At 53.1% G+C, this 10,211-nt stretch overlaps 1 protein-coding gene across 1 annotated transcript; it reads left to right on the plus strand.

Annotated features, from left to right (window-relative positions):
* The first annotated feature begins 6,204 nt into the window (after positions 1-6,204).
* mos (v-mos Moloney murine sarcoma viral oncogene homolog) lies at positions 6,205-7,371 on the plus strand. Its single transcript, XM_072451225.1, has one exon. The coding sequence runs from the start codon at positions 6,240-6,242 to the stop codon at positions 7,251-7,253; it is 1,014 nt and encodes a 337-aa protein (XP_072307326.1). The 5' UTR covers positions 6,205-6,239; the 3' UTR covers positions 7,254-7,371.
* Positions 7,372-10,211: the final 2,840 nt, after the last annotated feature.

Raw genomic sequence — 10,211 nt, forward strand, 5'->3', positions numbered from 1 at the left:
CTGGAGGTCTCCTTTAGCCTTTGTACTGGAGGTCTCCTTTAGCCTTTGTACTGGAGGTCTCCTTTAGCCTTTGTACTGGAGGTCTCCTTTAGCCTTTGTACCGGAGGTCTCCTTTAGCCTTTGTACTGGAGGTCTCCTTTAGCCTTTGTACTGGAGGTCTCCTTTAGCCTTTGTACCGGAGGTCTCCTTTAGCCTTTGTACTGGAGGTCTCCTTTAGCCTTTGTACTGGAGGTCTCCTTTAGCCTTTGTAACGGAGGTCTCCTTTAGCCTTTGTACTGGAGGTCTCCTTTAGCCTTTGTAACGGAGGTCTTCTTTAGCCTTTGTACTGGAGGTCTCCTTTAGCCTTTGTACTGGAGGTCTCCTTTAGCCTTTGTACTGGAGGTCTCCTTTAGCCTTTGTACCGGAGGTCTCCTTTAGCCTTTGTACCGGAGGTCTCCTTTAGCCTTTGTACCGGAGGTCTCCTTTAGCCTTTGTACTGGAGGTCTCCTTTAGCCTTTGTACTGGAGGTCTCCTTTGGCCTTTGTACTGGAGGTCTCCTTTAGCCTTTGTACTGGAGGTCTCCTTTAGCCTTTGTACTGGAGGTCTCCTTTGGCCTTTGTTCTGGAGGTCTCCTTTAGCCTTTGTACTGGAGGTCTCCTTTAGCCTTTGTACTGGAGGTCTCCTTTAGCCTTTGTACTGGAGGTCTCCTTTGGCCTTTGTTCTGGAGGTCTCCTTTAGCCTTTGTACTGGAGGTCTCCTTTAGCCTTTGTACTGGAGGTCTCCTTTGGCCTTTGTTCTGGAGGTCTCCTTTGGCCTTTGTTCTGGAGGTCTCCTTTAGCCTTTGTTCTGGAGGTCTCCTTTGGCCTTTGTTCTGGAGGTCTCCTTTAGCCTTTGTACTGGAGGTCTCCTTTGGCCTTTGTTCTGGAGGTCTCCTTTAGCCTTTGTACTGGAGGTCTCCTTTAGCCTTTGTACTGGAGGTCTCCTTTGGCCTTTGTTCTGGAGGTCTCCTTTAGCCTTTGTACTGGAGGTCTCCTTTAGCCTTTGTACTGGAGGTCTCCTTTAGCCTTTGCAGCCTTCATGACGCGCTCCTTCACACAGTGGTTAAGAATTCTCATGATCAGGCCTCGTGGTTCATCAGCTGCTGGTCTTTTTTGGCCCGGGCGATGTGTTCTTTCTGTTGTGATGGAGGAACAGCAACTCCTGAGCCTGAACTTAGCCCAGGAATGACCTTCTCAAGAAAGTTTTCAGTATTTTCACCTCCTTCTCCTTCCAGTAGTCTCACAAGTCTGCTATTGTTTCTGTGAGCTCTGGACTCCTTCTCTTCATATTCTGGCCCTCCTCCTGCAGTGCCACTCCCTCGGCCCTCAGCACCAGCATCTGGATGATTGGAAATATGCTGCTCAGTCTCACCCATGTGTGCTCCATCCACTCCTGCCTCTTTTAGCTCCGTTTGGTCGTCAAGTGTCACTCTCAGTTCTGCTCTCAGCGCCGCCACGTCACCAAGCATTTCACTTTTCATTCCATGCATCCTAAGGGCCAACCGGTGTAAGGTGATCTTCCATCCTCCTTCCGACAAGAGCGACCTTGAAGGCCCTACTTCAAGGACGGAGCTTTGTTCATCGGCAGATTTCAGGCTATCAGCTGCTGCAACGAGCCTGTTAGCTATGTTAGCCTCATTAGCCTTGTTAGCTTGTGAGGCGGGCTCCACCAGCGCCCCGAACCATCAGCTTTGTTTGTTTCGTTCCCGTTGTGTTACCAGTCTTGAGTTTTCTGTGTTTGCTCATCTTTGCTCCTCGTTTTGGGGATTTTGTGGGTAAAACCCTTTAAATGAACTGTTCAACGCAATAAGAACCAGCTTCCAAAGCAGTCGGCCCCACGTTTGGCTCCCAAAACACTTGTTTTTAAGTTTTTCCACTGTTTTTAAATGTATAAAATGGAACAGAAATACACACAGAATGGAACATGACCAAACAGGGCTTCAGGAAAGTCCAAAGGTGACTATTGGTTTACACTTTGCTCCATCATATTGAGTCCTTCAGTCCTTCATTTCCCCATTTCATATTCTTTGTGATGGTCTTCTGAAGGGATCCATTCACATTCAGGAGTTTTCAGGCCCAAATACGTAGTTCTGAAACCAATTGAGATGTTTTACGCCAATTTTCATTTCATTGAATATGTTGACACAATAATATGCAAATCTCTATACATTTTAGACATTTTTACACTTAAAGTGCCTTATTAATATATTAAAACATTTTGTGATTAAAAACCTGTAATACATTTTTCTTAAATTGATGTCAGTAAATTATAGGTTTCAAATAGATTCACCTTCACCATTCATTGGAAGTGTCTCGCCTTAAGTGGGTTTGGGGCCGGGTGGTTCAGGGGACTATTGTTGGGGGCCCCTGTCATGTCGATTGTTCCTGGTGTTGGTCGAGTAGATCTGAATGTGTGGGACAGAACTCTAGCTGCTAACACTTCGACGCTCCCGAAGGTGCTAAGTCCAATCTCTCTCTTGTGTATCTGCATCATCATACTGTGATTTTGGACATTCTCTGCCTGTTGTATTCCTGTGCGCTCACGCCGCTTGTTCTGACCACTGACACTGACCACTGACACTGACCACTGACAGTGACCACTGACACTGACAGTGACCACTGACACTGACCACTGACACTGACCACTGACAGTGACCACTGACACTGACAGTGACCACTGACACTGACCACTGACAGTGACCACAGACAGTGACCACTGACACTGACAGTGACCACTGACACTGACCACTGACAGTGACCACAGACAGTGACCACTGACACTGACAGTGACCACTGACACTGACCACTGACAGTGACCACAGACAGTGACCACTGACACTGACAGTGACCACTGACACTGACCACTGACAGTGACCACAGACAGTGACATTCTGAGTCAGTGCTTCTCAGTTAAGAGCAGCTCTTTGCTTCGCTGCGCTCCTATTGGCCAGCTTCCGTCATGCTCACAGTAACAGGCAAAGTGAACCTTACAATATATGCAATATATGCAATATATGCAAAGTAACAAAGTACACAAGTAAAAATACCATACTGAAAGTGCGTTTGACAGGTTTTTAAATAACTTTCTAATTTAGACTTTATTTGGTAGGTATAAGTAATAACCGCAATACAATTTGTGCAAAAAAACCCATACAATGTATGGAATCTCTATAGCATTAGCATTAGCAGCAGAATGTGCCTTAATGAGACAAGCTTCATCTACAAGTTTTACCTTTCTCAAACAGCCAGAGGTCACATGTGCCCCCCAGAGGTCAGAGTCAGAGGTCACATGTGCCCCCCAGAGGTCAGTCAGAGGTCACATGTGCCCCCCAGAGGTCACTGCCAGAGGTCACATGTGCCCCCCAGAGGTCACATGTGCCCCCCAGAGGTCACATGTGCCCCCCAGAGGTCACATGTGCCCCCCAGAGGTCACATGTGCCCCCCAGAGGTCACATGTGCCTCCCAGAGGTCACTGTCAGAGGTCACATGTGCCCCTCAGAGGTCAGTCAGAGGTCACATGTGTCCCCCAGAGGTCACATGTGCCCCCCAGAGGTCACATGTGTCCCCCAGAGGTCACTGTCAGAGGTCACATGTGCCCCTCAGAGGTCAGTCAGAGGTCACATGTGTCCCCCAGAGGTCACATGTGCCCTTCAGAGGTCACTGTCAGAGGTCACATGTGCCCCTCAGCGGTCAGTCAGAGGTCACGTGTCCCCCAGAGGTCACTGTCAGAAGTCACATGTGTCCCCCAGAGGTCAGTCAGAGGTCACATGTGTCCCCCAGAGGTCACTGTCAGAGGTCACATGTGCCCCCCAGAGGTCACTGTCAGAGGTCACATGTGCCCCTCAGAGGTCAGTCAGAGGTCACATGTGTCCCCCAGAGGTCACATGTGCCCTTCAGAGGTCACTGTCAGAGGTCACATGTGCCCCTCAGCGGTCAGTCAGAGGTCACGTGTCCCCCAGAGGTCACTGTCAGAAGTCACATGTGTCCCCCAGAGGTCAGTCAGAGGTCACATGTGTCCCCCAGAGGTCACTGTCAGAGGTCACATGTGTCCCCCAGAGGTCAGTCAGAGGTCACATGTGTCCCCCAGAGGTCACTGTCAGAGGTCACATGTGCCCCCCAGAGGTCACTGTCAGAGGTCACATGTGCCCCTCAGAGGTCAGTCAGAGGTCACATGTGTCCCCCAGAGGTCACATGTGCCCTTCAGAGGTCACTGTCAGAGGTCACATGTGCCCCTCAGCGGTCAGTCAGAGGTCACGTGTCCCCCAGAGGTCACTGTCAGAAGTCACATGTGTCCCCCAGAGGTCAGTCAGAGGTCACATGTGTCCCCCAGAGGTCACTGTCAGAGGTCACATGTGTCCCCCAGAGGTCACTGTCAGAGGTCACATGTGTCCCCCAGAGGTCACTGTCAGAGGTCACATGTGCCCCTCAGAGGTCAGTCAGAGGTCACATGTGTCCCCCAGAGGTCACATGTGCCCTTCAGAGGTCACTGTCAGAGGTCACATGTGCCCCTCAGCGGTCAGTCAGAGGTCACGTGTCCCCCAGAGGTCACTGTCAGAAGTCACATGTGTCCCCCAGAGGTCAGTCAGAGGTCACATGTGTCCCCCAGAGGTCACTGTCAGAGGTCACATGTGCCCCCCAGAGGTCACTGTCAGAGGTCACATGTGCCCCTCAGAGGTCAGTCAGAGGTCACATGTGTCCCCCAGAGGTCACATGTGCCCTTCAGAGGTCACTGTCAGAGGTCACATGTGCCCCTCAGCGGTCAGTCAGAGGTCACGTGTCCCCCAGAGGTCACTGTCAGAAGTCACATGTGTCCCCCAGAGGTCAGTCAGAGGTCACATGTGTCCCCCAGAGGTCACTGTCAGAGGTCACATGTGCCCCCCAGAGGTCACTGTCAGAGGTCACATGTGCCCCTCAGAGGTCAGTCAGAGGTCACGTGTCCCCCAGAGGTCACTGTCAGAAGTCACATGTGTCCCCCAGAGGTCAGTCAGAGGTCACATGTGTCCCCCAGAGGTCACTGTCAGAGGTCACATGTGTCCCCCAGAGGTCACTGTCAGAGGTCACATGTGCCCCCCAGAGGTCACTGTCAGAGGTCACATGTGCCCCTCAGAGGTCAGTCAGAGGTCACATGTGCCCTTCAGAGGTCACTGTCAGAGGTCACATGTGCCCCTCAGCGGTCAGTCAGAGGTCACGTGTCCCCCAGAGGTCACTGTCAGAAGTCACATGTGTCCCCCAGAGGTCAGTCAGAGGTCACATGTGTCCCCCAGAGGTCACTGTCAGAGGTCACATGTGTCCCCCAGAGGTCACTGTCAGAGGTCACATGTGCCCCCCAGAGGTCACTGTCAGAGGTCACATGTGCCCCTCAGAGGTCAGTCAGAGGTCACATGTGCCCTTCAGAGGTCACTGTCAGAGGTCACATGTGCCCCTCAGCGGTCAGTCAGAGGTCACGTGTCCCCCAGAGGTCACTGTCAGAAGTCACATGTGTCCCCCAGAGGTCAGTCAGAGGTCACATGTGTCCCCCAGAGGTCACTGTCAGAGGTCACATGTGTCCCCCAGAGGTCACTGTCAGAGGTCACATGTGCCCCCCAGAGGTCACTGTCAGAGGTCACATGTGTCCCCAGAGGTCACTGTCAGAGGTCACATGTGTCCCCCAGAGGTCACTGTCAGAGGTCACATGTGTCCCCCAGAGGTCACTGTCAGAGGTCACATGTGTCCCCCAGAGGTCACTGTCAGAGGTCACATGTGTCCCCCAGAGGTCACTGTCAGAGGTCACATGTTGGTTTGTTCCTCCACACACAAACTACTGTTGGTTGTGTAGTTCTCAGAACTCTTGTGTCTTTGTTACATGACGTCATCCAAAGAGGCAGATTATTTATTGTTTGGCAGAAGCTGAAATGATTTCCAAACTTTGCTGCTATAAAAAGGGGAGCTGCAGTTGTCAACGTGAGTGTTTGTGTTGAATAAAGTGAAAGATGAAGCTGTGTGTGGTGTGCTTTGTGACATGTACCACATTAACCCAGGAGGAGTGAGTCTGGAGCAGGACAGACTCAAAGTCCAGCTCGGACCAGACCTGGACTCAGTCTCTGACCACGCGTGGTGACCACAGGTCAGAGACTGAACTCATTGACCTGAGCTCCTGCACCGCTTCCTCCGGCCGCAGGGCGGCGCTGTGGCGCAGCACAGCTTATGTAGGGCTGTGATGGCGGCGGCGGCCGCACCGGAGCCATGCCGTCTCCCATCCCCGTGTCCCGGCTGCTGCCCAAGGACCTGTTCCCCAGCGTGGACGCGGGCGCGTGCAGCAGCCCGCTGCTCAAACACGGCCACACGCTGCACGTCCCGGCTCCTCGGCCCGCGGGACACGGCAGATACTCCCGGCCCTGGGCCTCGGTGATCGTGTGGCCGGAGCTGCGGGCCGTGGAGCCGCTGGGCTCGGGAGGGTTCGGCTCGGTCTTCAGCGCGCAGTACCTGGGCCAGAGCGCGGCGCTCAAACGGGTCAACCGGTCCACGAAGAACCGCCTGGCCTCACGACACAGCTTCTGGAACGAGCTCAACGCGGCGCACGCGCGCCACCGGAACATCGTGCGCGTGTTGGCCGCCAGCACGTGCGTCCCCGCGGAGCCGTGGTACGAGGGCTGCGTGGGCTGCGTGCTCATGGAGCTGTGCGTGTCGGACCTGCAGCAGCGCATCTACGGGGCCGCGCCGCTGGAGGAGACGCGCAGTCTGCGCTACGCCGCGGACGTGACGCACGGACTCCGCTTTCTGCACGCGCACGGCGTGCTGCATCTGGACATTAAACCCGCCAACCTGCTGCTGTCCCGGGACGACGTGGTCAAGATCGCGGACTTCGGCTGCTCCGTGAAGCTGGAGCCCGGTTCTGACGCCGTGAGTCCGCAGCTGAGTCACGTGGGCGGCACGTTCACGCACCGCGCCCCGGAGCTGCTCCGCGGGGAGCCCGTGTCCGCCAAAGCGGACGTGTTCTCCTTCGCCATCACGCTGTGGCAGCTGCTGACGCGCGAGCCTCCGTACGTGGGGGACCGACAATACGTCATCTACGCCGTGGTGGCGCGCGAGATGCGGCCGCCGCTTCACGGACACGCGGTCTTCAGCGGAGCGCGTGGTCACGTGTTCAGCGCGCTGCTGAGCCGCTGCTGGAGCGCGCAGCCGCAGAACAGACCAAGCTCTGAGGAGCTCACAGAGGAGCTGCTCCTGCTGAGGGGCCCCGGGGCCCCCGACACGTGACCGCGGGACCTGTACATTGACTGTTCTGGAATACACGCACTTTACTGTTGATGGATGTTTTATCAGTGTTGAGTTGTGACTCTTAAATGTTTCATTAAACTTCTTTTACATGTCTTTAGCTCTGTTCTCTGTGGATCACCTTCAAGTACAAGCTGTTCTAAACTCTTCATAATAACTGCAATAACACATGAGTTTATCAATCAGAACTCAGATTGACGTTGCGCTTGGTGGAGCATTTATGGACCAAAAAAATTTACATCAAATACACTCAATTTACACATTTCACGCACCTTTTTTCCCTCCGGAACCAGCTCTTTCCTTTATCTTTCTAACATAGAAGGTAAAACACACACTCCAGTAGGTGGCGCTAAATGCACCTCTTCTGCTGAACGCCATTAAAAGTAACAATGTTTCCTCAGCTCATCTATGTTTGCCCAAGTTAACCTTTATATGACTAAATTATGTGAAGATTATTCATCGAATAATCACAACTAATTGATTATTTAATCAAACAATCAATTAATATTCAATATTACAGAAACCTGTGTCACAGCAGTCGCTGTACAAACTAAACATGTGAGTGACAGTCACAGATCTAAACTTTATTGCACAAGGGCACAGCGTACAACAGTGTCACACTGAAACACAGCAAGGACAGTGTCATGGTGTGGGACAGGAGCAGGGACGAGAGGAGGGACAGGAGCAGGGACGAGAGGAGGGACGGGAGCAGGGACGAGAGGAGGGACAGGAGCAGGGACGAGAGGAGGGACGGGAGCAGGGACGGGAGCAGGGACGAGAGGAGGGACGGGAGCAGGGACGAGAGGAGGGACGGGAGCAGGGACGAGAGGAGGGACAGGAGCAGGGACGAGAGGAGGGACGGGAGCAGGGACGAGAGGAGGGACAGGAGCAGGGACGGGAGCAGGGACGAGAGGAGGGACGGGAGCAGGGACGAGAGGAGGGACAGGAGCAGGGACGAGAGGAGGGACAGGAGCAAGGACGGGAGCAGGGACGAGAGGAGGGACGGGAGCAGGGACGAGAGGAGGGACAGGAGCAGGGACGAGAGGAGGGACAGGAGCAGGGACGGGAGGAGGGACGGGACAGGAGCAGTGACGAGAGGAGGGACAGGTGCAGTGGTAGGGGCTGAGGCAGGGACAGTGATGAAACAAGTAGGAACAGAGACAGATGGACAGGAGCACAGATGGGACAGGACAGGAGCACGGGGGGACGGGACAGGACAGGAGCACAGACAGGGTGCACCTGACACACAGCAGACCACATGGCACATGTCACATCCTGCGCCTCGTGTCTTGGATGTGTTACAGTCGTTACATGAAGGGAGCAGCAGATGGGACCAGTCATGTGACTCTGGAACCCCAGGGCCAGTGTTGAGCCTGAACGCGTTCATTGAACGAAAGTTCATGTAGAAAGTGAACTTTCCCAACACTGCCCAGGGGCCCATGTTTATAATGGTTGGGGCCAAGGATACTGCATACAAAGAGCGATTGCTGTTCTGTGGTAAGTGAACGGGCCCCTGCACAGGGAGTGGACGGGACAGAAGTGGAGACTGGGACATGTTTCCTGTCCACATACAGTACAAGTGCAGTCACTGGAGTCCAGAGAGTACACACCACACGTACATCCACTACTACACCATTCAGCCCATAATTATACAGAATGCATTTCACCACTAGGGGCCCAAACCCTAGAGTCTGTTTGAAGGAAGTGACATGTTTTACAAGACGTGACAAACACTCAAAAGTGAGTCCAAGAGTCAGAGCTGCACCTCAGGGCCTCAAGGCCTCGGAGCCTCGGGGCCTCGGGGTCTCAGGGCCTCTCGTCCATCCTTCCATCCAAACATCTTTTGTTTACAGATGTAACCTGCTTTTGTAACGTATGGTTTGGACAAAAGTCTAATGTCAGATGAAGGTCAGTACTGTTGTCTGTATTTAGAGGGGCTGAACACAAGCTCACTGACCCTGACCCTGACACTGACCCTGACACTGACCCTGACCCTGACCCTGACCCTGACACTGACCCTGACCCTGACCCTGACACTGACCCTGACCCTGACCCTGACACTGACCCTGACCCTGACCCTGACCCTGACCCTGACCCTGACACTGACCCTGACCCTGGCCCTGACACTGACCCTGACACTGACCCTGACCCTGACCCTGGCCCTGACACTGACCCTGACCCTGACCCTGGCCCTGACCCTGACCCTGACACTGACCCTGACCCTGGCCCTGACCCTGACCCTGACCCTGACACTGACCCTGACCCTGACACTGACCATGACCCTGGCCCTGACACTGACCCTGACCCTGGCCCTGACACTGACCCTGACCCTGACCCTGACACTGACCCTGACCCTGACACTGACCCTGGCCCTGACACTGACCCTGACCCTGACACTGACCCTGACCCTGACCCTGACACTGACCCTGACCCTGACCCTGACACTGACCCTGACACTGACCCTGACAGAGGCTCTCAGAACTAGGATCTTCCTCAATAACTCTGTAGAGAAAGACCAGTGAACTTCATCAAAGGAAAGGCTGAGTGAACTCGTGTTTCACTCCCAAAACTCCCTCCAAACATTCTCCTTTCGGTCGTGGTCCAGACAAATCCTTTTAATCTTAATAAGATAATTACAACTAAAGGACCAGTAATTAGTTTCATTTACTCTTTCATTCAGTGATTTTTAGAATGACTTTCCTAAAAGATGAAATACTTTCTCTTTTTGATCACGTTATCGGCTTCAAACTGCACACGCTCTCAACTATCCTTCTCCTTCTCTAATTTACGTTAAATAAATTAATAAAAACTTGAAGCTGTTTAAATCCTACGTTTTGTTTTTACACTAAAATATAATTGTAACTATTATAATCTTAATAGTTTTTCGAACAATAATTGCAACATTTTCAGCGGAGCCGTGACGCCGGCTGTTCAGATGAA

The sequence above is a fragment of the Eucyclogobius newberryi genome, unplaced genomic scaffold (assembly GCF_026437365.1).
Source record: "Eucyclogobius newberryi isolate DKJ021-1_F unplaced genomic scaffold, fEucNew1.0.hap1 SCAF_18, whole genome shotgun sequence".
NCBI classification, from domain to species: domain Eukaryota; kingdom Metazoa; phylum Chordata; class Actinopteri; order Gobiiformes; family Gobiidae; genus Eucyclogobius; species Eucyclogobius newberryi.

Excerpts from the sequence above, each read along its gene's own strand:
- mos (XM_072451225.1), top strand. The coding sequence starts at position 6,240 with ATGCCGTCTCCCATCCCCGTGTCCCGGCTGCTGCCCAAGGACCTGTTC.